At 42.7% G+C, this 26936-nt stretch overlaps 2 protein-coding genes across 3 annotated transcripts; both read right to left on the bottom strand.

Moving 5' to 3' along the window:
* Positions 1 to 1035: 1035 nt before the first annotated feature.
* Positions 1036 to 17487, bottom strand: LOC117967864 (splicing factor 1-like). The gene is made up of 12 exons (XM_059011800.1): positions 17003 to 17487; positions 14991 to 15122; positions 11958 to 12033; positions 7414 to 7566; positions 7226 to 7315; positions 6670 to 6853; positions 5884 to 5999; positions 5318 to 5425; positions 4305 to 4485; positions 3759 to 3969; positions 3180 to 3347; positions 1036 to 2808 (listed from the first exon to the last, which is right to left on the bottom strand). The coding sequence occupies exons 1-12, from the start codon at positions 17265 to 17267 to the stop codon at positions 2471 to 2473; spliced, it is 2022 nt and encodes a 673-aa protein (XP_058867783.1). The 5' UTR covers positions 17268 to 17487; the 3' UTR covers positions 1036 to 2470.
* A 2440-nt stretch (positions 17488 to 19927) lies between these two features.
* On the bottom strand, positions 19928 to 25797 carry LOC117398678 (RNA-binding protein 4.1). Of its 2 annotated transcripts, none has more exons than XM_033997723.3 (4): positions 25660 to 25797; positions 23757 to 24173; positions 21435 to 22316; positions 19928 to 21071 (listed from the first exon to the last, which is right to left on the bottom strand). In XM_033997723.3, exons 2-3 carry the CDS (start codon positions 24166 to 24168, stop codon positions 21451 to 21453), a joined length of 1278 nt encoding a protein of 425 aa, XP_033853614.1. In that variant the 5' UTR covers positions 24169 to 24173; positions 25660 to 25797; the 3' UTR covers positions 19928 to 21071; positions 21435 to 21450. The 2 variants fall into 2 exon arrangements, with proteins under 2 accessions (XP_033853614.1, XP_058868105.1); XM_059012122.1 differs by lacking the exon at positions 25660 to 25797 and adding an exon at positions 25402 to 25487.
* Between the last annotated feature and the right edge of the window lie 1139 nt (positions 25798 to 26936).

The following is a 26936-nucleotide window of genomic DNA, read 5'->3' as shown; positions in this document are numbered from 1 at the left end:
TTTTAAACCCAAATCTTATGTTGCATATTAATATGAGAGATAGATAGATGTTTAAGAGTTTGGATCGCCACTATATTATACTTTTAGCAACAGACCGGATTGCAAAAAATCATAACTGATACAACTGTGTATCAAATACAGTCGGATCTTTACAGCAAACACCTAAATTATCACGTGGCTGCCGTATCAGATCCGATGACTTCATGAGATACATATCTGTATATATTCAAAAGGAGGCAGTGTGGTCCAGTGGTTAAAAGAACTGGGCTTGTAACCAGGAGGTCCCTGGTTCAAATCCCACCTCAGCCACTGACTCATTGTGTGACCCTGAGCAAGTCACTTCACCTCCTTGTGCTCCGTCTTTCGCGTGAGATGTTGTAAGTTGTAAATGACTCTGCAGCTGATGCATAGTTCACACACCTTAGTCTCTGTAAGTCACCTTGGATAAAGGAGTCTGCTAAATAAACAAATAATAATAATAATAATAATAATGTCAGGATCAGGAACACATTAGCAGTCAGTATTTACAAGCCCTGATAATTAACTCACTCCCAAACAGCTGCCAAAACGCTTTTGTGAAAAATACTGGTGAGAAAAAGGTTTATTTTTCCTGTACAATGAAACTACTGTAGGAAATTGCAGAACCAAACCATGTACTATTTTTTTAAATTTTTTTTTAAAGCCATTCTCTAAAAGCATTGGGTCTTTCATCATCCAGAACCCACAGAGTGACCACACGATTGCAGCCCAGAAAGTAATCAAGTGGAAATGCAAAGTTGGGAGCTGAAAAGGTTTGAGATGTTTGCGGTGGCAGATTTGCAATCGCACAAGCTCCTCTTACAGGGCAGCTTACACACCTCTACCTCAAACCATAAGGCAGGGCTGCTGTACACGTGCTGTAATTTAAACACCCACCTTCCTAGAAACAAAACCTAGGTTATTATGAGGCAGTCGAGAAAGAGCCATGGAGTACAAACATGTTGATCTACCTAAACTGAGCATTACAAAAAAAAAAATTTGCACGATACCCACAGCGAGTGACAACTGGAGTTTGTAAATGTATCCTCCCCTTTATTTTCAAATGAAGTTACAGAAACAAAAAGCAATCTTTAAAAAAAGTCATCTCGCAAGAGCTGGCAAAATCAGCAAAATAAAAAGGAAGCACTGAAAGGGGACATGTTGAGAGACCTGTTGCACATATAACTGACTGCAGGCCAGAAACACTGAAGAAAAGGGAACTTAAGCATGAAGCAAACAGACCAATGAGCAAGACAAGCTGCTACACTGACTTCCCTCAGCAGAGACGAGGAGCAGGATTTACTGACAGGGAGGTAGGAGAGAGCAAGCCCTGATCACAACCTACAAAACGTTTATTAAAAAAAAAAAAAAAAAAAAAAAAAAAGCAGCCAACATTTATGAATTATTGAGCAACGTTAGTCAAATCAGAAACATTCTAGTATACACTGATGTCAGGCAACTCCTGCTCAAAGTATCAATATTTTTCTAGTTTCTATAGGAGTAGAAAAGAGTATTAGGGGGTTTAGAGGAGGTATTTACATTTCAAACAGAAAGGCAGTCATTAATGTGTACCATTCAATTAAAATAAGAGACATTTATGCCACAAGATTTTTTTTTTAATCCAATCTGTTAGTTAAACTTCAAAATAGTTCAATCTTATATAGTTTTGTATTAAAAAAAAAAAAAATGAAATTGCAGCCCAACTCCTAACGGATCTAGCCTGGTGAAGTGGGCTCTGCTTCCACTCAGCAAGCTGAAAAGGGATTTGAAGCCAGGATACGAGTTCTCAGCTGCAGCCACTTTGCATGTTTTATTTAATTCTGGTTCAGCACTAAATACAACAAGTGGTCTAAAAATCGGGGATGGGCTACTTTGGTGTAGCCCCCCCCCCATGTTTGATAAATTTGGAATAATCTTACGTACCATTGAGATTTAAAAGGATATCCCCATTCTTACTTCATTAGTTGGGAGGAGGGGGGGTCACTAAAGCACTAAAGGCTGGGAGAGAAGGCTCTGTGTTGCTGCTCCACAGAAGAAGCGCTTCATAATTTTGTACACCAAGCAGCTGAAAGGGGAGGGGTTTAATTTAAAAACACAACCCACAAACAAATTAAATCCTGGTGTTCTAATTACACAACACAAAACAGAAAGTCATAGATGAATGCATTCAAGAAAGAGGTCGGACAGAAAAAAAAAATCTAAACTCTACAGGTGTAGCAAAGCTCACAGTTGTGTATCTAGAAAAAAAAGGGGAGGTGGCCACATCATACTGGGAATGTTTTTAAAAGCTAAAGAAGCTGACTGGTTAATATACATATCCAAGGAAACAGATACATAAATAAAAATACTTGGTACATGAACCCAGGATTAAATGTGTTGACTGGTGTGAGATGAAGGCTGCTCCCAGGTCAGAATGGAGGAGCCTCCTATTGCTACAGCTAGGGGGTCCGCTTTAGCTCTGAGGAGGGGGAGGAGGGGGCGCGGGCATCCCGAAAGGGGGCATGCCTGGGACGCCCATGCCCATCATGGTAACGAAGTTGGAGGGATCCATGGGAGGGGGAGGGGGAGGGGGTGCGTACATCATGCCAGCAGAGCCAGGAGGAGGTGGGGGAGGGGGAGGGGGAGCGCCGGGAGGCAGGGGGGGCTGCACCCCGGGAGGAGGGGGCACCATTGAGGGGTTGCCCATGGGGGGAGGGGGCTGCGTGGAGGAGCCCGCAGTGGAGCCCTGCTGCTGTTGCTGCTGCCAGGGAGGGAGGGTTCCAGAGCCAGGAGAGGAGGTGGTGATGGTGTCTGCGACGGAAGAGAAAACACACAGAGCGATTAAAAACACCCAAGTGATACATTTAAAAAACAATCAAATTCAATGAGAGACGTTTCGAATAGAAGTCTCTCAATACTTTTCTAACTGTGGGAAGCAGGACCAGGGGATGCTTTACATAAATTAGGTTTTGAAATTCTAAGCACACCATCCAAAATGTGTATTTAGGAGTTGCAAACACAGGCAATTTCCACTGAATTCATCTGTAGAAACGTTAAACCCTTTGTATTAACTGACAAAGCAGAAACGCCCCGCCCCCTTGAATTATGATTCACTGCTAGCAGTAGCTTTACAATTAATTAGTGCTCAAAAAGGCAGGCTACCAGGAATCCTTTTCACTTACTCTGTTGCCATGGCAGTGGTGTACTGGTTGCCATGCTGCTGGTGGGTGGAGGAGGCGGGGCTTGCTGCTGTTGCCATGGCAGCAGTGGTGCTGATGGAGGAGGTGGAGGCTGGCTACTGGGTGGAGGAGGGGGAGGGGGCAACATTCCCATTGGTGGAGGCAGCAGACCTGGGGTTTTAAAAAAGACACAGCAAATCATTAAGCGTTTACAGGAATACACCTGAAATACTGGGGACGCGAATATTTAAAAGACGGGATACAGAACACACAAGAGCTCATACTGCTTCCCTCAAAACACATTTACTTTTTGTAAAAGGCATTTAACAGCAATAGGCTAAACTATACATTAAATATATGGAAAACTATAAAGCGGTGCAATTCAATATGTTAACATAACATCATTCAGTTTCCATTGGACTTTATGAAGCAAAATGAGTTCATTCTATGGGGTGCTGCAGAACTGTTAGCCAGAGCTGTACAAGGTCTGTCCAGTAATCCCTTGGTTTCAGTATTTGATGTGCAAGAGCTCAGTGCCAGCGACACCAAGCTGCAGAGCGGGCGTGTTCGAGCGGGACTCACCCATGTGGTGGTGCCCGTGAGGCCCATGCCCCTGGTTCATTGGCGGCGGCGGGGGCTGCATCCAGGGGGGAGGGGGCCCGTTGTTGGGGTGCATGTTGGACATGGGGGGAGGGAAGCCGTGGTGCCCCCCATGGCCGCTATGACCCCCTCCGTGCATCCCCTGGTAAGGACGGTTCTCAGAGTGGCCGGAGTTCATCCAGGGGGGACGGTTCTGCACAGGAAGGGAAACCATTAGAATGACTGTACCAAGTAAAAGAGATAGCTGGATTTTTATTTAGAACGAGAATTCACAAAATGAGGCCAGTCGGCACTCGTCCGGTTCCTAGCAGCTGACTGATCTCACAGCTGTGTAACGCACTGCATGTCTAATCTCAAGACACCTCTACATAGCGATTCAATAATTACAAGTTAAAACTAGCATTTCATCAATACTGCAGATTGTATGGAGTCCTGTACATGTCTAACCTAAAAGATGTGTCAATACATCTCTCTATAGTCATATTTAAACACTGACTGTATGGAGTCCCCTGTCCTCACTGTCCTTACCTGCTGGCCCTGGTTGTTGCCTGGTCCAGAGCCCCTGCCTTGATGGTGGTTGCTGGAGCCCCCCCCAGTGGAGGAGGGGACAGGAGCCTCCCCCAGTTCAGCCATCAGAGACAGGTACTCCTTGTCCATGCGCGCCTTGTCCTGGGCAGACTGGGGGTCTCCCTGCCTGGGGGCGAAAGAGCTGCTCTGGGGTTAGACTGGGAGCAGAGATTCAACACACACACTGTACTGTGTGGAGGAAATACAAAACGTACAATATGTTTCATTATACAAGTCCATTCTAGAAGGATGTAGATGATGTAACGTCTCAGAGAGGACTGCAAACTATTTTGCAGGACAAAAGCATCATTGCTTGAAGACTTGGCTGGGTAAACCCCCACAATTGTTTATACTTCCATTCAATTACCTAGTTTTCATAAACAAAATGACTGGTTGTAAATCAGACGGTTTTGCAGACTCTGCAAGAGATAACTAGCGGGCCGTCAATATTAAAATGGTGGCAATTTAACTGCTTATCTGGCAAGGCATCAGAGTACCAGCGCCCTCTAGTGGAAGATGGAGGTTGTATCAGACTTGTACTGATAAGAGATTTAATATTGATACAGATTAGATATTAAAAAAAACGAAATCCTGTGAACTCCTAAACTGAAAAACCTTGTAAACGTGCAATATGAGATGTACTGTTGGATTCCTCAACAAAAACTTCACGATTAAAACGCAACAGCATATATTTAGTACGTGAAGATTGGCAAATTCATTCAGAAAATCGTAACATTAACACAGCCTCTTCTAAAAAAAAAACAAAAAAAAAAAACCTTGTTCCTGAAAGCTGTATCTTCTGAAAAAATTACCAGGTGCATTTTGTCTTATTAAAATTAGGTTTACCACTTTGTTTTCATAAAATCAGGGAATCAAAGTGTGAAACGCATAAATCAAAACAGGCGTTTCTAATTCCGCACGTGCCCCTGGCACAGCAGAGCTGCGGCCCCGCGGTCGCTCTGCTGCGGTCTTACCTGGTGAACTTGCAGTCGGAGGAGATGTGGCCGGCGCCTCCGCACTTGGTACAGACGGTGGCGTTGGTGATGCTGCGGGGCTCCGAACTTTGCCAGGGCCTCAGGATCCTGCAAACACAGCCGACGGCGGGTCAATACACATAGTAACAGAGGGAAGGATTTAAACCCTGAAGGTACACACGGAATTGAGCGCTTGTTCAAAACGGTTTCTTAAAACACATTTGACTGCGACTCCAGCATCATGAGGAGGAAACTGACCATTTGGATGACCGGTTCCATCCGGTCATTAAATTTTAAACCCTGTTTCATGCACGTCATTGCAAAAATCCCTTGTACCTAAAGGGTTAACAAGCAAACACGCACCGCAGTATTGACATCCCCAAAGCATGCACTTTGACTTTACATGGGTGTTAGAGTTGAAGACAATCTGCCAAGTTCCCCTTGACAACACTTGGGGTTCAGATTTTAGGGTTCTACTAGATAAAGTCACCCGAAGTAAATTAGTTTAATCCCAGTTACTCCCTTCAATCTGTACAGAACAGAACCCTGATCCCCCCTCCAGTTACCTGTTGTCGTCCTCGCGCAGTGTGCCGTTGAGCCGGGCCAGCTCTCGCAGCTGCATCTTCCGCAAGTCATTCTGATCCTCCGGCGTCTCGATCCCCTGCTTCAGGATGTTACGAATCTGGAGACAAAGAGAGAGAGAGAGCTGTGAGCAGAGGGGGCCAGGGCTAGCGTTGAAACTAAGAATCAAGTTTGACGTATTTGCAATGCTTCACAAGAATGCATTTTTTGTTTTCATAAGTCATTTGTAAATGGTAAATCCTTGAATTACTACTGTTGTGAAACCAATTACTGTACACTTCTCTATAAACAGATGGCCAACATCTATACACAGCATACATTTGACAACAACTTTTGTAAAATTTTAATACAGATTGAAAACCAAATAAGTGAAGAGATTTGAGCCCAGTAGAAACTAGCTGTTAAAACTTGAAGCTAACCAAACATGTGCTCCTCAAAACTTGTTGGAGAAAGCTAGTGAATTAGCCAAAAACGTCTAACACATGCAAACTACTTATCAAATTCAGGCAGCAAATGCTTAGTCACAATCAAAATGGCTTAACCCATTAACGTACAAAAAGAATTGAGCATTTGTTGTTGAAGCCGTTTCTTAAAATGCATTTGAGAGCGACTCAAGCTTCACGAGGAGAAAACTGAATTTGGATGACCAGAACCAACGGGTCAGTAAATTTTAAACCCCGTTTCATGCAACTCATTGCAAAAATCCGAAAGTCAGCATACTTTCTATCTGCGGGACACGTGCCCCCGTGCAGCAGCCCCGTGTTCCTCACCTGCTCCACTGCCTTCTTGACGTTCTCCATGGTGTTGGCAGTGACGAGGGCGTGCAGAGGCTCATCCTCTCCAGGCAGCATCTGCCCGTCCTTGCGGCCCACCTTCCCTTCCTTCACGGAGCCCTTCCCTCTGATCATGATCTTGGCTGTGCACTCCTTCTCAATGTTCTTCAGCGTGTTCCCTCTGCAGGGGGGGGGGGGGGGGGGGGGGAGGACAACCACCATTAAAATGTACACACATACAACACACACCCCCCCGGCTTCCATTTACAGTAGCCTTCAGCTAATCCAAACCCCAGGAGTATGACTCATGCTTCCATACAACTGCTGTAGAAATCACATAAATCATAATTATAATAAGCATGTAAAACACTTACAACTGCCTCTTGTCGCCCCCCCCCCCTCACCACAAAGGCTACGCCATGCATTTTTAGCATGGCATAAATTACAAGTCAGTTTAAGATTAGATGCTATTAAAATCTGATTCCCTTAGCAGGGGCAAACAGCGCGTTCACCTGACGAGCCTCTCGCTCCCAAACTTGTGTTGTGAGGTTACCTGGGTCCAATGAGCAGCCCCACGAAGTTGATCTCGGGGTACTCATCCTGAGGAATCATCACCTTGTCACTGACTCGCGTGGCTGGCGGCCTGCAGAGGAGAGAGGCAGATTATCCAGCGTGTACAATCAGGAGTTTGCTTCTGTACTATTCAGTAAATGCAGGTCGAAGCCTGTGGTCTTTACTCACTTGTAATCGGCAGGCGGTTTGAACTCTGGGTTGAGGGCGACCATCTCCTGGATCATCAAGTGCCTCTCCTCCTCCAGCTTCTTGCGTGTGCGGTACTCCCGCGTGTTCAACCGCTTGCCCTCGCTGTTATAGATGGGCTCCGGAGAGGGGGATCTGTGGAGGATTTAGGGGAAGAGGGGGAAGGAAGGGAGAGAGACAAAAACAAGAAACAGTTATCTTCCTGCTAACACATCTCTCTCTCAAAAAAAATACACACCTTCCCTACAACTGGCTAATCTAGCAGCAGTTAAACACAAGACAGTAGCACAATTCATTTCACTCCAGGGGGAAAAGAGAACCTCTAAGTTTGTTTTTTTTTTTATTTTAAACCAAGTAACCCCTACTATTTGAGGGAAAATTGAAAACCAGTTAAGCAGACTGAGTCTGTTAAAGAGAAGAGTAAACAGTGCTAGATTTCTGCACGCTAGCACAGGTGAAACGGTGGTTCTCCACAATTTTAAAACATCCTAGCTGCAAGATATTCTGCGTTTTGCTACAAAAAAAAATCATTTAAAAAGCCAGGAACAGGAGAAATAGTTAAAACTCCACTTGTGCTGTTTACTGGAGATCCCAGCGGTTATGGGTGTGAAAAGGGCCATACTTGCACAATACAATAAACTAATAAAAACACAAGCCTGTGGTAGCAGAGCTAGAAAGAGGTGTTATCTTGTGCCAGTAAACACTCCTGCGAAAAAGCTGTGCTGGTAAAACAGCAAGGAATCAAATCAAATTCAGGGGGTTAAGACTGATTTTATCAATCAAGATAGTTGTAAGAATGCAGGAGAAAAAGGACTGGGAGTCAGGCAATCCCGAGTTCCAATCCCAGCTCAAACATTGGACTGCGGGAGGGAGGTGGAAGGCAAGCCTGCAGAGGCAAACATCCCTTCACCTCCACAGACCACCACAGAAAAAATGATTTGGCTGCACAAAGCGACTGGCATCTCTCCCACAGCAAGCAGGGGATGCCATCCAGTTGAGGGTGACTGATGTTGACCGGGCTGTCATTCCTAATGGAACTGCAGAAACATCCACTGGGATGGGTGCCGACTGCTTCTCTGCACAACGCATCAGCTTTTCTCAGCCGCTGTGGAGAGCACCCGTAACTATTACACACCCAACAGCACTGAACTTAAACACGATAAGAAACTGGAATAAACTCAAAATGAGAAACGCTTCTTTGTAGTCAAAACCTCTGTGTAGGGCATCACCGTTTCCATAGGAATGGCGATTTAGCCAAACCAAACACCACTGACCCTCAGCTGGGTGTCACTGCCGCTCGCAGGGGAGGGAGATCTGAATAAACTAGTAGCCAGGGTCATATGCCTTCCACCAGTACCAACTCACTGAAGTGGTGAGCAACAGCTACTTAAAAAAAAATAAAGTGCCAAAGTTCAAACCCACACAGTCCATCGCTAACCCTGATATGTACACTGCGTACAGGATTCACCAAGAGATTAAGAAAAATATATATTGAAGGTTAACAAAATGTTAGACCCAAGGGGGGTTGAAGGGGGATAACTAGCATATAAAGCCAGGGTAGGTACATAGGTCTTAATATTTCAATTTAAAACAAGATAAATGATCTGTAAAAAGCAGCCTTTGAGAACGCCAGGCTCTTACTCCATTCACTGCTGAACCTGGTGACAGTCACACCTGTAGCGCTGTATAAAAAAGGCTCTGCTTTGGAAAAGGTTAGAGTGGGGGAATTCGGTTAGAGAGAAAAAAAAAAGTTAAGGTATTTTTGTTTTTTTCCTCCCTCCCCTAAACAGAAGCCGCTTAAGGGCTGCTTGTTCCAACAGTTAAGAAAAAAATAATAATTAGGATCAATCCCGAAAACCCAACAGAGACCACCTGAAAATCCTGCTTTAATTCAGACTGAAGCTTTATATATCTCAAAGTGCTGAAGGGGAGTTCTAGAATATGGAGAATCGGATCCTGTTCTTGAAAATCCTTTTGGCCAAGCTCCTCAAACATTCATTAAATAAAACTATAATCCTTTACTCCCTATTGAAACCAAGTTTTGATAGTCCCCCACCTTACAATAAAAAATTAAAACACATTTCTTCCTAGTCAAGGACTATATATACACACACTATATATGTTAAACCACCAGCACTGTGTTCCATTAAATATCCTGACTCCCACTACTGCATATAGGACAATAGTATTCAACTGTCAAGAGTTGGTTACTGTAGCCAAGTCATATAAAAGAAACACTCCCTCCCTCCTTCAAAACGCCTGGAAATCCTTGTAGGAGGATCGGGGTGCCAATTTTATGTTGCACATGCTCCCAGTGACTGCCAGGAGCCTTTCATATCCGAGGATGTGCAACAGCGAGTAAGGCTGTAAGGGTTATACTACAGATTTAAACTCAATGGCTGTGCTAAGAAATGTCTTTTGCAATGTGTTTTTCCACTTTGTGTAGAGTGGTAGTTTATGCAATGGCAAGAAATACTTGACAGGCTCAAGTCCTGAAGAATTTAACAAATAAATTAAATTATAAAATAGTGGCTTTTGATATCATCCCCCTTTTCACTGATTTAAGGACATATCACTCAACAGCAACAAACACATTCATTTAGCTAAAGACTCAAGCTTTCCTTGCAGGCTGGATAGACTAGTTAATGTTATATAAAATAAAAAAAAAACATTTCAATGCGTTCATTAAAAAGGAATTGACCCAGATAAGAGAAGCTCAGCGAGGTGGAGAGAAAGAAGATTCAGCTAAAACTGGCTGCCATTTTGGTGAGAGAGGGAAAGATTACAAGGACAACTGTAACTAGAAGACAGCAGCCCAACAGTGTGTTCATGAAATATTAGCGCAGGTTCACACCAGCGGGTTTATTTTCTCTCCCAGCATTGAAAAGGTTAGGACTGGGATCTTCAATGAGACCTCTAGCTATTTGTAAGACTCAATACTGAATAGTACCAATCATCACATATCATCACTCTTTAGAAGAACCGTTCTTAACTGAACCGGAAACAAATTGAATGGTAATATTTTTTGTCCACAGCATTATTCATTATTAGTGTGGATCAATTAATTTAATAGAAGCACCATGCATTATTACATCCACCCTGGACAAGATCAAAAGATTAATTTTGTGTTAACGATTATGTAAATAATTTACCAGCCATCTAACATTTAATTTAAAAAACACCTGTTTGTCTTAATAAAACTATTCTACAACATCTTTTTCATACCTGTTTAAGTGCTACAAAAGAAAGTTGTCAATTTTTTTTTTGTGAACAGCACAATTAGAATAGCCACTAGTTTAATAACTAAAAGCTTGTATAAAGATGATACCTCCCAGTAATATACAGTGCCTAAAACACACAGTGCATCAATTACTCCGAGAGCCCTAATCCTAACCCTAGAGAAATATCAGATCCACCAATGATGCAGTCCAGGAAGACCGAGCAGTCCTAGATGCTGCCATCAAATCACATTTCATTCTCTCCACCTTCTTAATGCAAACTGCTCCTTAAAACAGAACCAGATATACACAGAGAAACTAAAGTGGTCTACATGCATTTGGTACGATTTAAAAAGAAAAAAAAAAAAAAGTCTATACCCAGAAACAAAATACTTCAAACTATTGCATTAATACTAAACGTTTCACTTCATTTATAACTTTGTTAATTGCTCATCCTGAATGCATATACCACATGTAGCAGATTGTCCACATGAAAACTACTTGTTCAGAAGATTCCTAATTCATCATTAACTTGTTTTTATATATTTAAAATCAGGATTTTGTATTGCACATTTTGCACTGTAGTCTCGTCTATTGCACAGCAAGGAATACATTATATTCTTGCATGATTCAATTTTCGCTTGGCTGCATGAGAATCTGTTAAATATTCACTCTAAGAGGTGTTGAAAATGCATCATATTTTAGATCTATACCACAAGTGTGTTTACAAGTACAATAATGAGATGGGCGCGACTCCAGTCCAAGGGGGATATTCCAGGCCAGGTTTTATAAGTATAATCAATCTGGTTTTAGGAAGTCTGATGGGTTAAAATACAAAAGGATATAAGAGTACAAAAGACCTGGGCTGGAAAGGCCATCTAAGACTGGAAACACTCACTGTTGATCTAAATGTAACAGAATTCCTTGCAGTGCAAAGTTAATGCCAACAGTGCAAACTGTTATCAGTCTGATTGATGTTACATGCAGATCCAAAGTATACAAAGACTGGGAAAAGGGTCACTTTGGCATTCATCTGCAAACACTCAAATAATAATAAAAGATTGGATTGATTGTAAAAGGTGTTAAACTGAAGACTTCAAAAATACAATTTCAAATTTGATACAAAATCCATTATTAGATTGTTTAAATAAAAGATCATTCCAGATTTGACTGATTGTGAAATTCAGTCATTCCTGTAGCTAGCAGCAAGAGTAAACTGAACCTAACGTCACAGGTACTGAATGGTTCTTTCATTTAACAAGACAAGATAAAAACGTTACTGTGCTTGGGTTAAAAGCTTTGCCCAACCTGTCCTCAGGGTTAGGAGGGATTCCCAGGTCTCCTGTACGCAGTTTACGGGTCAGGTCCTCAATCTGCAGTTGGACTGGAAGAAATCAGGTTAGGAAAGAAAAAACAAGGACGGAAAAAAAAGATATGGTTACCAACGAAAAAAAAAAAACCACACCTCTAGAAATTCGGTTAAAGTCTTTTGTAAATAGTTATGATTAAAAAAAACAAAAAACATGGAGAACAAGAGGTTTCATTAATTATTAATTATTATTTCTGGCAACTTTAATAGTCAATTTAACCCTTCTCCCCTCATTGGAAAACAAAACAGCTTCTCAGCAAAGAGCGGAGTCGTTTGCAGGGAGCAGTGTTCACTTGCAGGGGTCTACAGTAAACTACTGGAGGTGCTTCTAGTCAAGGGAGAACGGTTAAATAATTCAACATTTAAAACAGATAGCAGGTTTCCATGGAAGGCAGGCCACATGATGGGAGATTATACACATCTGTCCACTTAGCTTTCGAGTAAAAGATTCTAGGTATACATCCTGATTGGGAGAGGATTCGAATGTAATGTTATGCCTTCTGTGGAAACCTGAATGCATCTCATTTTCATTTAAAAAACAAAACTGTTGCATTGTTAAAACTGATACTGGTCAACATAATCTGCAAGCACTTTCCCTGCTTGATGGCTGCAAAGGACTAGCTTGCAGCAGCATCCCAGGGGGGGGGATTCATTTTCAAGCCACATGCAGGACTGAACAGTACAGCTATGGACAAAAGTTTTGCATCACCTAGAATTTCAGAACCGAGACATAATAAAAATAAAACTATATTAACATAATTTAGATCTTTTTTTTTATCGTGTAATCAAAAAAAATACAACATGATTTTGCAAAAAGTCTACTGGAAGCCATAATAGTTGGTATAGTATTTCATGTTAGATTTTGAAATGTCACACCAATTTGTCACTTTTTCGTGAAGTATATGGAAATAAACAAAGCAGTATGTAATACAATATGTTAATGTAACATTATTCAGCAGGTTTCATTCGATTCTATAGGGTGTGCAAAACCTTTGGCCAGAGCTGTAGATACTGCTTGACAATGGCAAAACCTGCAGTAAGGCCATGCTTGGTTCGTTTTACAATAAAAGGCTCCTGCGAAACAGAAAAGCCACCTATTATTTATTTCAATAAAAATAGATATAATTTTAGGATGTTACGACTTGAAACTGTTACAATTCCTGTGCCCCTTTATGTGGGCAACACCACTTAAATTTGGTTTTAGGGTTTGTTTGTTTTTCTACACACCACTAAATTTAGGGCTGTTAAATAATTTTAAAGTCACACACCAACTAATTGCCCTGCTAAGGAAGAGAGAAAAAAAAAAGTCAGCAAATCTTTAAACTCCTTTAAAACAAGCATAACAGAAGTGCTGAAAAGGGTGTTAGAGGGGATTATTGGAAACACTGGCCGCAGGGAAATGTTTAGTTATTCCTATATTTTCACATATTTCAACAGGAGTAAAATACACACACACACCTATTTAAATGAAATCATGAATGACCAGATCTCTTAAACATAAGTGAGTAACAAACCACAGACGAAAAGAAAAAGGTTGCAGAACATAAACGTTTACATACCAAGGGAAGACCAACCATTAACAAAGACAGAAATATTTCATGTTCAACAAATCACCCCTGCACTCTGAAACACGGGTGCTAGAGCACAAGTGAATGACTTTAGGTTATTACTGCCATATATTCAGCTGTACCAGCAATAAGACGTTGCCAATAATACTACAAGCATGTTGAGAAACTGCTAAGGGGGAGATCTTCAGCAAGGGCTGTAAAATCAATCATATTAAAAACGACAGAGTTAGCTGCTGCATGCAATGGAAATGGCCCGCTTTCATTTGAACACAAGCAAATGAAAAGTGAGGCTGCCGTTTACACACAAGGTTCAAATCCTAAACATATAAAAAGGAGATAACACTGCATCATGGTTAAGGGAACAAGCTGTTCATTCAAACTGATCAGCAGCGGGGGGAACGAGATTTCAAAACACATTACACATGTAGCACAGCCTTCCTTATTGCTAATGGATGCCCAGTGGTATGCAAACCTTAATGCCACAAGAGAAAAATAAATAAATAAATAAATAAAAAATAGTACTGCAGCATTGCTTTGGACAGTGTTCCACTTTACAGTTGAGCTTTATAAGTAAGATTTTTTAATTATTCCTAAAAAAAAGTGATAAAGACTATCCATTCTGTCTTTTAGAAACGTGTATGCTTGCTCACTTTTGAAAATACTAGCACTGACACATTTAGAATGAAAGAAAATGCATTAAGATGAGTGGGTGGTAGGTGTTAACCCGAATGGACTTGAGGCAAGAAAAGGCTTTAAAAAACTAAGGGCTTGAGGGGTATCGTAACATGCAGGTCACAGGCGCAGCTGCATCATGACAAATGTGATGTTCCAATAGGCTATATTACGATGTGCAATACAAATGATTAACGATGGACCATTTTGTCATGATAGAGGGAGCATGTATTCACACCAACTATAAAATCATCTGTTATTCAAGAACCACTTGGTTCATAAGTGTAGTGCTCATGTGTTTGGTACAGACCTCTATTACTGTGTAAAAAAAATTAACCACGTTTCACTCCTTATTCTGAAATGAAAAACCAAGTAAGGTACAGTAAGTTTGACTAAAAAGTCAATTTCGTGTGAAAAGGTTTATATAAAAAATGAAAAGGGAGGATTTTGTTCTTGCTTATAAAGCTCAAAATGTATTTGCTGCACATCACACAGCTTCAAAAAAAGAATACAAATACCTAAAAGACAGACACACAAAAAAAAAAAGTTCAACACAAAAATGGATGATGCACCTTTTGAAGGATGAAATTAAACATTTAAAGTCAGTTTGACCGCTGTTGCAAACTGTACATGTGTGTGCAAAGATGTGTACCTGTTTACATACCTGACAAAAAGACCTTCGATCATATCACTGAAAGAGCATTTAAGAGGGTAATGAAGATAGACAGTTACCTATATAAGCTCTCTCCTGTTCCCGACTCAGTCCTGGAGGAATGACTGTCGGCATTCCGGGAATCACAGTCTTCTGATCCGGAGTCTCGTCGTTCCAGCGGCTACGCTTCCGAGATCTCTTTTGGCCGAAATCTAGAGGATTAACAGAAAGAGGGCTTCAAAATGAGCGACGGTCGCCAGGAATTCTCATTTAACTTGGTTTCAGTGAAATGTTTTGTTTTTCTACTGTCGTGTCCATGAATGGTGCGCCTCTGCAATCTAAACTTGAAAAAGACTCCTCGAAACAGATAAGAGAAATTCCTCAAATGCCACTTTTAGGTTCTCCTGCAATTATTCCTGTTACAAACCCTCGGAATAGTGCATAAACATACAGAGAGTCTGCAAAATCCCAGGGTACATAAGAAAGTTTACAAACGAGGAGGCGGCCATTCGGTTGCTCTTTGGTTGTTAGTAGCTTATTGATCCCAGAATCTCATCAAGCAGTTTCTTGAAGGATCCCAGGGTGTCAGCTTCAACAACATTACTGGGGAGTTGGTTCCAGACCCTCACAATTCTCTGTGTAATAAAGTGCCTCCTATTTTCTATTCTGAATGTCCCTTTATCTAATCTCTATTTGTGACCCCTGGTCCTTGTTTCAGGTCGAAAAAATCCCTTGGGTCAATATTGTCAATACCTTTTAGAAGTAGCTGAAAGATTACAAAATATCTGTATCAAATAAAATAAAATCAGATTTTACCCAAATACAATCCGAGACATCTATAGGAGGCTAAGAATATATGAGAAGCTTGGTGAAGCTAAATCAGGCATCTATGGGGTTCATCACCTAGTGTGGGACAGACAGCACAGCTGTGACCGGCGCATCAGGGTCCCCACTTTCTGAATGAGGACACCCCACAAGTTTTTAGGTTGCAAATACACCACAATAGAACTGTAGAGACCAAAACAGCCTTTCAGAATTACAGGGAGTGTTCTTCACTCGGGGGGAACCCACACATGTTTAATGACAAATCATTTACAAAAGTTTTCACTGCTGGCTTTAAAACGTCCCTTTTTCCTTCCAGTTTACAGTTTTATACAGTATTTGGGATTTTTTCCCCCAGTTTTGTTTTACTCTGGTTTCGATTCCCTGACCTGCAGCAGCACATTCACAAGCGCTTGCTTCAGCAGGCAGTTCAGAAGCACGCACGCATGTTTACTGGTCTACAGAGTCACGGAGGTAGACAGATTGTGTGCCTGTAATATCTTTAAAAAACGTAAACAGCCTAGCAGTGTGTTGGGAAAGACACACTGGAAGACTAATCAAATCATATGACTTTTTTTTTTTTTTTTTTTTAATGGGCCATTGTAGATTTAAGATATTTACCAGCACGACTGCTGTATTAAAATCGTATAGTTTCATCCTGGAAAAGATCAATAACTGGAGAGTTCAGGGTCCATGTGTTCTACCAGACCTAGGTACTTTACCTAGATTGCTCCAGTAAAAACCCAACTGTATAAATGGGTAATTGTATGTAAAATAATGTGATATCTGAATAATGTGAAATAATGTATAATGTGATATCTTGTAACAATTGTAAGTCGCCCTGGATAAGGGCGTCTGCTAAGAAATAAATAATAATAATAATATATATATACACACACACACACATATATATATATATATAATAAATAAATATTTTAAAAAAAATACGTATGCAGCAAACTAACAATAGAATTTACGTCGGCCAACGTATATTATGAAGATGCGTTTTATTATTAGGACGATATAGATTAATTTAATACGTTTATTTTTCATATCTATGTAAATAAAACAGCTAGTTCTAAATAAGAAAAAAACCTACGTAAATAAGACCAGCCATAAAACTAAAAAAATAACTTTTTTGTTGTTGCTGCATTTAATTAATCCCTGTATTGTATCCAGAATACTGTAAACCGCTTCGACCCACGACTGAACCGTCCTTCTCGGGCTTCACGGCTAGGCCCACAATACATCCCCGGCGTTTCAAACTCACCTCCGCCGCCAGACTGCGGCAGGGCCCCGGCTCCTTGCTGCGGTGGGGGCAGCGGTGTGAAAGCGCCTGGCGTGGGCATTGTGAACTGGGGGAACGGCACTGGCGGCGGCGGCGGCTGCTGCTGGAAAGTCGGAGGCGGCGGGTAAGGGAGCGGCGGGATCGGCGGGGCCATCATTCCAGCGCCGGGCCCGGCTTCGAAACCGCGCTTGGCGCCGATACTCGGGTGCAGCTTTCCCAGCGGCGTGGCGTTTGCTCCCGTCGCCATTTCACCCCGAAACACGAAATAAACAAACCGTTTTAATTTAAAAGAAAAGACTCTCTTTTAAAAAAATATATATGTATATGTATATAGATAGAGTTGTGAGAGGAAATTTGAATACGCGGTTTAACGGATTTCGAACCTCTTTCTCGAACACGAAACGCTTTTACATGTCGACCCGCGCACCACAATGGAGGACAACAGACCACCCCAACACGTCTCTCATTGGCTGGCGAATGTGCCTGTTCGATTCTATATTCCATCTAATTGGATCTTTTTTGGATAACTCTAATTTCTCCCACCCACTCTCCGGTTGGGTTTGTCAACGAGTGATTGGGTAATAACCTGTCCATCACAAGGATTCCTTTTGCTTATTGGTTTAGAACTTAATAAAAGTTATCGGTGCCGTATAGCGGCAAAGTGACGTCAGAACCGTATGGTGTATTAATACCCACTGAAGCGTTGCATTAAAATTACTAAAGCGTTGTGTAAAATAAATAAATAAACAAATAACGAAGCGTCATCTCTATACAAAGTATCAAATTAATGTTACTTAAACTGTACTGTATCACTTACCTATACAAATAAAGCTTTTCAGTAAACAAAGTTTATTTATTTATTTTTTTTAAATACACACACACACATTTAAAAGGTGAACAGTAATACATTTTATTATACAATAGTAGTACATTTTATTATATAACATATTTAAATGACAGGGAGGTTTTACTTATGGTTAAAGAAAAGGGCTTGTAACCAGGAGGTCCCCGGTTCAAATCCCACCTCAGCCACTGACTCATTGTGTGACCCTGAGCAAGTCACTTCACCTCCTTGTGCTCCGTCTTTCGGGTGAGACGTTGTTGTAAGTGACTCTGCAGCTGATGCATAGTTCACACACCCTAGTCTCTGTAAGTCGCCTTGGATAAAGGCGTCTGCTAAATAAACAAATAATAAGTTTAGAGAAGTTTTTTTTTTACTCTGTTGAGTTGAAACGGACCACGCTCGCATCAAAGCGAGCGAGCAAGCATATAGAAGAAAGTTTACAAACGTCTGCTAAATAAATAAATAAATAAATAATAATAATAATAATAATTATTATTATTATTATTTTGCCATCAAATAACATTGCAAGCAGTGGTGGTGCTTTAGGTACAATACATGAATGAACCAGCAGATGGCAGCAACAAACCTGAAAAACTTATTATATATATTAAATATGCAAACTGTATCCAAGTTTAAGAATAATGCTACAAGCTTAATGAGTAATGGTAGTAATTGTCGTTATGTGGAGGCTGTGTGTTCCAGTGGTAAAAGAAACGGGCTTGCAACAAGGAGGTCCCTATAACAGTCTCACCCGAGTCTGCCAAACGTTTTACCTTCACCAGATGGGTCTCCTCCTTGCTCAAACCGCCAGCAACACAATCGCTTACTTGTCTTGTAAGAAAAGCCAATGATACGCTAGTACTGGGTTCATAGAGAAGTTTAACCGACCTGCCCCCCACTGCTCTTCCAAACAGTTTTACTGTCAACCACAAGTTTGAGACGCAGCTGTAGCGCCCCCGTTTCATAACCCGGCGTTAGAATCGATGTCACAGGTACACCCCGACTTTACATTTCATCAGCACTCTCTTTAACAGGGACAGGTTCCTTAACGGTTCCCAGACTGCAGTGAAAACCACGGCTTTAACATTAAAACCGCAGCCTGTTATCAGCAGGGAAGCCCACTCTTCAGGCACCAATGACATCATCACCTGTTAAACCTGCGTTCGCTGGATACCTGGACTCGGGGTACGCCCTGTGTGTTAATGTTCCGATAATAAAGAGGCTGAAGACACCCAGAGCAGGTTCCAGGGTTCAAGGCATCAGTGCCTCGGTACGACCAGCCTTCTTTTCAACGCTCCTCGTGCTTTGATTTTGAACCCTTCCACACCACATACATTGAAAAGCAATGGCTTGGCTTGCATTGCGTTTACCTGGACAGTTACCTTACATCACCTTGTGTCTTGTTATACTGATTTCACTTTGCAACTCAGCAGCAGCCCCCACCCGCCACCAAACCAGTAAAAACACAAAAGGTCTTCTTTCACCAAAAGCTTGGTTTATTTTATTTATTTTTTATCAGACAACACAAAAAAAAAAAAAAAAATTCACTAGGCTGTGTTCACTTACACAGTAATAAAAGATATATGAAAACACACAATATGTGGAGAACAGGGAAGCCTAAAGTGAGACAGAACCTTGTGCAACATTTAAAATAAATAGATAAAAACAAAGGCTTTACTTGCTTCTACTGCTTGCAGTGTGGCCAGCTGCACATTTGTGGTTTTAAAAGAGAACTGTTGGATAGGTGTGTGTTACAGGTTCTGCAGAAATATGCAAATGACGTTGTCAAGGAAACGTATGTAAATGATGATCATCATCTTCCACATGCAGATAGGAAGTGCAGATTCTGCTTCTGGGCTGTCTCCTGCTTCAGAACTGTTAACACACAGAGGATATCCAGCAGCACTTCCACCAGATCTCGTAACCCGAAAAAGAAACCTATACAATCCCACAAGCAGCAGTCTTTCTCCACAACCTCCGAATTGAAAAGCCACCGAGAAAGACTTCCAAGGGCATTGCTGCTAGCATTACTACCATTGAGTGTTTTTCTTTTTTTTAAAAAAAAAACACTGTTTTATTATAAAAGAAAACTACAAATACTACAGAGAGCTCATTAGGAAGCAAGAGTAGAAAGATTAACAAGAAAAAAAAAACAAAAAGAAAAATCACACACACAGACGTATATACTGAATACACTCAAGCTCCCTTCACTGCAGGTTATCAAACGCATTTCTGGGGATACAGGATACAAACACAAAGGTTCTGTCTCGCTTTAAGCCCATTCTTTGGAATACCACCAAAACCTGCTACTAGCCGCAGCAGAATTTAAATTTCATTCATTTTTTTTTTTTAAATCGTAAGACTGGAAACTCTCTCGTTGCAGGCATTATCAGGCTAATGTTTTAGCTTTCAAGGTGTGACGTGGCGTGACATGTCTGGTCCACCCCCCCCCACCCCCTCAGAAAGTGTAAAAGTCCCTATGAAAAACAACACACACATCAGAAGACTTGGTAATTAAGTAGTGGGTTCACAAGAAGTGCTAGCCAGAAAAAAAAATAAAAAAATACAATGCAAATTATATAATTTCAGAATTCCCCCCCAGTAATGACTGCCACATCTGCCACAAAGGAGGAACACCCTGTTGATAATAGCCTTTTTTTTTTTTATAGTGAACAATGTTCCAAAGTCTCCACACATTGTTGATTTGGACTGTGTTAATGTTATTTGTGCATATGTATGTATGCATGTAGGTATGTATACAGATATAGATAGAAATAGATATAAACATCAAACGACTCATCGCGTGTGCAGCAGATCCTGTAAAGTTGAATACAAACCCATCTCTGAATCCGTGGAGCCACTGTTCTCCCCCCCTCCCTTGTGCAGAAATGAGCAACATCAAGATTAAACATCAAAAACAGCAAACAGTTACAGCAAATACCCCTCAAGAGGGCTGTCTACGAAGAACTGAGGAATTGTGCGTGTCACTACACAAACAAGCAGGCTTGAATTGGTCAGAAGAAGAAGAAGTTCGGAAGATCAGAAACGAGATACTAAAAGCTTGGAGAAACACGACGAGAAGCCCCCGCGATACCGTCCTTCCCGTGAGTCGAAACGCGCTCCGCGTGAAACGAGACGGCCGATTTCGCGTCGCGTGGAGCTCGGGAAGAGGAGGATCTTTTTCCCCCCCCCGCGGTAAATACAAACCTGAAAAGAGAGCAGATCACACTGGGATGAGCGGGTTACAGGGCACAGCGCGGGGCTCAGAACACAGAATGAAGCTACTCGCTTTAACCCCGCCCCCCCCCCTTACAGCTGCTTACATTTGTACGCAGGGGAATTCTTTTATATATATATAAAAAAAAAAACTAAAAACCTCCATAAGCTCTGGTTCTTCATCCCCTCCCCTCCTATTAAACCTGTAGTTACCACCGTATGTACATTATCTACTGCACGGTCTTTACGACAGCTGTTTAAATACACAGTTCAAAACCCGCTGCACAACCAAAACTCTCTCTCGTCTTTCAACCCCCACCTCCCCACAGTAGATGCCCGCTCTGTGGCTCTCACCTGTCGGCGCGTGCGATTAAAAAGCATAGCGTGCCCGTTCCGCGTAGGGGTCCCTCGCCCGCGGCGCCTCGTACAGGGAGCTCCTGGAGAGGGAGGAGGAGACCGGAGACAGGCGGGAGCGCTCGTACCCGTACCCCTCTGCCACAGGGGGAGCCCGGCGGACGGGGCTGCGCTCTCGTGCGTAGTAGGAGGAGGAGGCGGAGGAGGAGACTGGAGTCGGCGGGAGGGGCATGGGGCGCCTCTCATAGGGGTTGAGGGCAGAGGCAGACAGGCGGTCTCTCATCATGGAGGAGGAAGGAGGAGGTGGAGGAGGAAGAGGGGGGAGAGAGGCCACCCTCCTGTCCTCGAAGGAGGGCATGCCGTAAGGCCGGGCCCGGTACTTCTCGTAGTAGTCGACCACGTTGTAGCGGTCTCTCTCTTCGTAGCTGGAAGGCCGCTCTGGAAACGCACTGCTGCTGTTGCTGCTGCTGTAGCTCGTGGCGCCCCCGTAAGCCGCTTCGCTGCCATACCCCACACCGCCGCTAAACCCCTCGCCCCTGCCGTACCCAGGGCCCGCGTCATAGCCGTCTCCTCTTCTGAACCCAGGACCGCCGAAGCCTGCCCCCCTGCCGAACCCGGGGCCCGCACCATAGCCCATTCCCCTGCCGAACCCGGGGCCCGCACCGTAGCCCCCGGTGAACCCCCTGCCACCGCCATAGCCCTGACCGCCGTACCCATTCCCCTCGCGGGGCATGGGACCTTCCGAGAAGGAGCCGTCCTGACCCATCGGGCACTCTTTGGACCAGTGACCATCCTGCCCGCAGCGATAGCAACCCGTCCGCTCTCCCATTCCCGGCGCAGTGCGCAGCCGGCTCGTCGAAAGCTTCACGCTCATCAGCTTGCCTTTAAGAGAAAGACGCAAAACAAGGTTTGCTATGGGGACTGGGGACTGGACAGAGAGAGAGAGCGCCAGACGGCGAAAGAGAGAGAGAGAGAGAGAGCGCCAGACAGCGAGAGAGAGAGAGAGAGCGCCAGACAGCGAGAGAGAGAGAGAGAGCGCCAGACAGCGAGAGAGAGAGAGAGCCAGACAGCGAGAGAGAGAGAGAGAGAGAGCGCGCCAGACAGCGAGAGAGAGAGAGAGAGAGAGAGCGCCAGACAGCGAGAGAGAGAGCGCCAGACAGCGAGCGAGAGAGAGAGAGAGCGCCAGACAGCGAGCGAGAGAGAGAGAGCGCCAGACAGCGAGCGAGAGAGAGAGAGAGCGCCAGACAGCGAGCGAGAGAGAGAGAGCGCCAGACAGCGAGCGAGAGAGAGAGCGCCAGACAGCGAGCGAGAGAGAGAGAGAGCGCCAGACAGCGAGCGAGAGAGAGAGAGCGCCAGACAGCGAGCGAGAGAGAGAGAGCGCCAGACAGCGAGAGAGAGAGAGCCAGACAGCGAGAGAGAGAGAGCCAGACAGCGAGCGAGAGAGAGAGCGCCAGACAGCGAGCGAGAGAGAGAGAGCGCCAGACAGCGAGCGAGAGAGAGAGAGCGCCAGACAGCGAGCAAGAGAGAGAGAGCGCCAGACAGCGAGCGAGAGAGAGAGAGAGAGACAGACAGACAGACAGAGAGAGAGGAGAGAGAGAGTGCGCTTTTCTCATGCATACGTAACTCTCCCCTCTAATGCCCTGCCTCCCTTGACATGAACTGCCACTCCATGTCTGTAACCACTACCGTGAGCCTCTGTAATCCTAAATAAAGAAATGCAGTGAGGCTAAAAGAAACAGGGGTTAAGAATATACTGGTATTAGCAGAACATACAGCTACCACGTGCAACTAAAACCAATACAGTTCTATCTTTTAAAATTACTTTTTTTGTAAAAGTATAAATTAGAATTACAGATGTATAACCGAGTGCGGTGTAGTTGCACACGCTGTTTGGAAACAAATTCCCCACAGCATCTTAAAAATAAATAAATAAGTTCTTACATACAGAACTTCAATGCGAGACAACAAACTTCGCGACTCGAACCGGAAAATTGAAACCCGAATTTGAAATGAACCCTGGGGAGGCAGACCGATGCTTTAGTTCCTCCGATGTCTCGTCACCTATCTGTCCCTCACCTCTCTTAAGAAGGGCCACCATTTAAAAAAAAAAAATAAATTGCAAGCCCCACCAACAGATCTGTCCCGGGGACCGTTTTCTCTTGAGCCAGTAAGGACACTGAAAACGGCTTCCAGTGGCTGTAAAAGTTTCTACAGCAATTTAAATTTTCCATTTTAAAAGAGAGAAGCCCGTCCGCCCCCCCCCCCCCCCGCGTTTGCTATGAGACTTGGTAGCCTGCCTTGCTGCTGGCCCTCTTATTTCACCTTGAAAAGCAGTGTTGTCTAGCCCTTTGATCGCTTCCATGGCGTCCTCCACCCGCTCCATGTGCACGAACGCGTACTCCTTCACGATGTCGCACTCGATCACCGGCCCGTACTCCTCGAACTTGGCGCGCAGCTCCTGGTTGGTGCAGCTGCTGTTGATGTTGCCCACGTGCAGCTTGGTGGAGGCCTTGGTCTTGCTGCGGCTGACCTCCACGTTCATGGGCTGCCCGTTCAGCTCGTAGTGGTGCAGGTTGCGGATCGCCTCGTCCGCCTCCTCCTTGTCGTCCATGTGCACGAAGCCAAAGTTCTTGACCACGTCGCACTCCCTGACCTTCCCGTACTGGGAGAAGAGCGGCCGCAGCTCGTCCGCCGTGGTGTCCTGGGACAGGTTGCCAATGAAGAGTTTCACCATCGCGGCTGAAGGGAAGGGAAACCGTTGCAAGTCAACAGGTGAATAGAATATAAAATAAAATCTCAAGGAGACCAACAGCATATGGCCAAAAGTTTTGCATCACCCTACAGATATGGGCGACTGGTAATTAACTAATTTTAACTCAAAGTTGAACAAAACCCGCTGAATAGTGTTACATTAGCAGACTGAATTACACACCGCTTGGTAGTTTTCCATATACTTAACAGAATTTGAAAAAAATATGTCACATTTCAAAATCTAACATGAAATACTACTGTACTACTAATATTCTGGGTTCCGGTAGACTCCTGCATTAATCATTTTGTAGTTTCTTGGATTACATGATGTTAAATAAGATATCAATCATGTTCACATATGTAAATCCCTGTCCTCAGACCCATTCCCCATCTTTATTCAGTGTATAATTTTTTTTACACATCATGATGCAACCGTTAAAAAAAAATATCCAATAGCATATGAGCAGAAGACTATGATGTAGAACTGTGATGTCTAACTGAACTTCTTGCACATCAAAGCATTGACTATCGGTTGAATCTCGATTTCTTAATTTAGTTTATCCTGGGTGCAGCTGTAATTGAGGTTGCTGTATCAAACCCCTGCCTGAAACCAGGTCCCAAGACACAAAGCAGTTTCGTGTTCCCTCAGTTGAAGAATTGCTTTAATTTGGTATTACTGTATTAGTCGCCACATGTTAGCGACAGTGTATCTGGTTTTATTAAATATTTAACCTACCACGACTGCCCACAGTCACAACCCCAAAAACGATACAGAAAACAAAACATATTTATCAAACTTCAAAGCTATGTATACACATGTATATAAAAACGTAGACCGTTATAATAAAGTGCTGCCCGTGTTATCACCGTTATATAAGCGGGGAAGTATTTAGACAACAAAAGAAATTCGCTACCTACCCGAGACCTAGCTGTTTAAAAAAATAAATAAATAAAGTGGTGTGTAAAAATGGCTCGCTTGATTGCACAACTTTTTAGAATTATGTACACTTGGGGGGGAACGATACCTACTTTATTTTTTATTTGGACGCTAATCTTTAAAACCGAACTGCTCAAAACTGGCTGGAGCCGCGCCGAGACGGCGGCTGAATTTGTATAGAGAAATTGTTATCGCGCTAAAATAAAATGATATACCCCCCACCACCATACACTTAAGCGATGGATATAGTGACAAATGTTATTTTATTTTACTAAATACCTCACAATTAAGCTTTTTATCAATTAAAACGACCGCTACGTTGTTTTTCTTTTGTCGACACACACAAGGCCCAAACAGCTCTCGCCTCAGCATCCAGTTTTGAAAGCGAAATGGCGTCACACGGCAACAATTATAAAATACTACCACATTTAAATAATTTCAAACGCTTCATTGTGCGTTTACAAGCTAGCTGCAGTTACACGGTATCCTCGATTGAGCGTTAGATGCCGTTTTAAACACAACATTTTCCTCGCTTACCTTTTTTCACGACTCCGGTTCAGTAGCGGATGAATTTTAAAATGGCACCGCTCGCCCGCTCGCCGGCCGGGTGACGTCGATCAGACACCGCCCACCGGCCGAAGCCTGCACCGGATTGGTGGATATCAACGCCAGGTTTCACCTAAATGGGTAAAAAAGACGTCAGTTAAATTCAGGTGAAAATGTAATGACGTACGGTTTACCTGTTGTAGAAATAATTACATGATTATATATAAAAAACCAAATTATATATATATCTATATCTATATCTATATCTATCTCTATCTCTATCTCTATATATATATATATATATATAGATAGATAGATAGATAGATAGATAGATAGATAGATAGATAGATATTTTAATTAAAAAATTACCATGTTACGTATGGTTACATTTTAATAAAATGCAACGTATATACCTTATCTTTTGGAGTTGGCTTTTAATAACATTCTGTTATAAAGGAGACCGACTCCTCCTAGCAACTCAAAAAGCTGTCCGATTAATTTGCAGTATTGTTAGCTGACAATACCGCCTTGTAACTTGACTCACACAAGAAGTATTGGAACACAATTCCGTGCTACATGAACACGTGTTTATAAATACATGTCTACCGATCTATGAAAGCTGTAACCCCGGGCACACACAACACGGATTTTACATTTATTTCCCACAGTTGATAAGATTTATTGACTCCAATAATCTGTCAATTCTTACCTGTACAAAAGACAGCGATCAGCTATTCAAAGGTGTTTTATAAATAACATCACACTTGTATAAATACAGCTATGGCTAAAAGTTTTGTAACACACAGAAATTGATTTTGATAGATAGCTAGAGATCGTTAGAGATAGATAGATATTTTATTTAACATCATGTAATCAAATAATCTACAAAAATGATATCGCAAAAGTCTACCGGAAGCCATAATAGTAGTACAGTATTTCATGTTAGATTTATAAATGTCAGTACATAGGAAAACTACAGCGCGGTATGTCATTTTTCATTTTAACATAACATTATTTAGCAGGTTTCATTCGGCTCTATGGAGCAAAATTATTTAATTCTACGGTGATGCAAAACATTCGGCCGTAGCTGTACTAGATAAAAATGTATCATTCATTTTTATACTTAAATTATCTTACTGGCCATAACCGAGTGTACTGGAAAGGTCCGAGTTCGCATATCGCTTGTGCTGGTGCTACAGTAAAAGATAGAGTTATCCTACCTGTAAAATTGCATTTACCGTCCCGGTTAAACACCTAATTCCTCCTCT

The sequence above is a fragment of the Acipenser ruthenus genome, chromosome 43, assembly GCF_902713425.1.
Source record: "Acipenser ruthenus chromosome 43, fAciRut3.2 maternal haplotype, whole genome shotgun sequence".
NCBI classification, from domain to species: domain Eukaryota; kingdom Metazoa; phylum Chordata; class Actinopteri; order Acipenseriformes; family Acipenseridae; genus Acipenser; species Acipenser ruthenus.
The sequence above is the reverse complement of the archived record's forward strand: the minus strand, read 5'-3'. Positions and strand labels throughout refer to the sequence as shown.

Coding starts and splice junctions, on each gene's coding strand:
- LOC117967864 (XM_059011800.1), bottom strand. CDS start 17,267: ATGGCGACGGGAGCAAACGCCACGCCGCTGGGAAAGCTGCACCCGAGT. Junction 7,567..11,957: donor CCTCCTAACCCTGAGGACAG/GTTGGGCAAAGC, acceptor AATCCTCCACAG/ATCCCCCTCTCCGGAGCCCA. Junction 2,809..3,179: donor ACCACTGCCATGGCAACAGA/GTAAGTGAAAAG, acceptor CTTCCGTCGCAG/ACACCATCACCACCTCCTCT.
- LOC117398678 (XM_033997723.3), bottom strand. CDS start 24,168: ATGGTGAAACTCTTCATTGGCAACCTGTCCCAGGACACCACGGCGGAC. Junction 22,317..23,756: donor AGACAACACTGCTTTTCAAG/GTGAAATAAGAG, acceptor TTTCTCTTAAAG/GCAAGCTGATGAGCGTGAAG.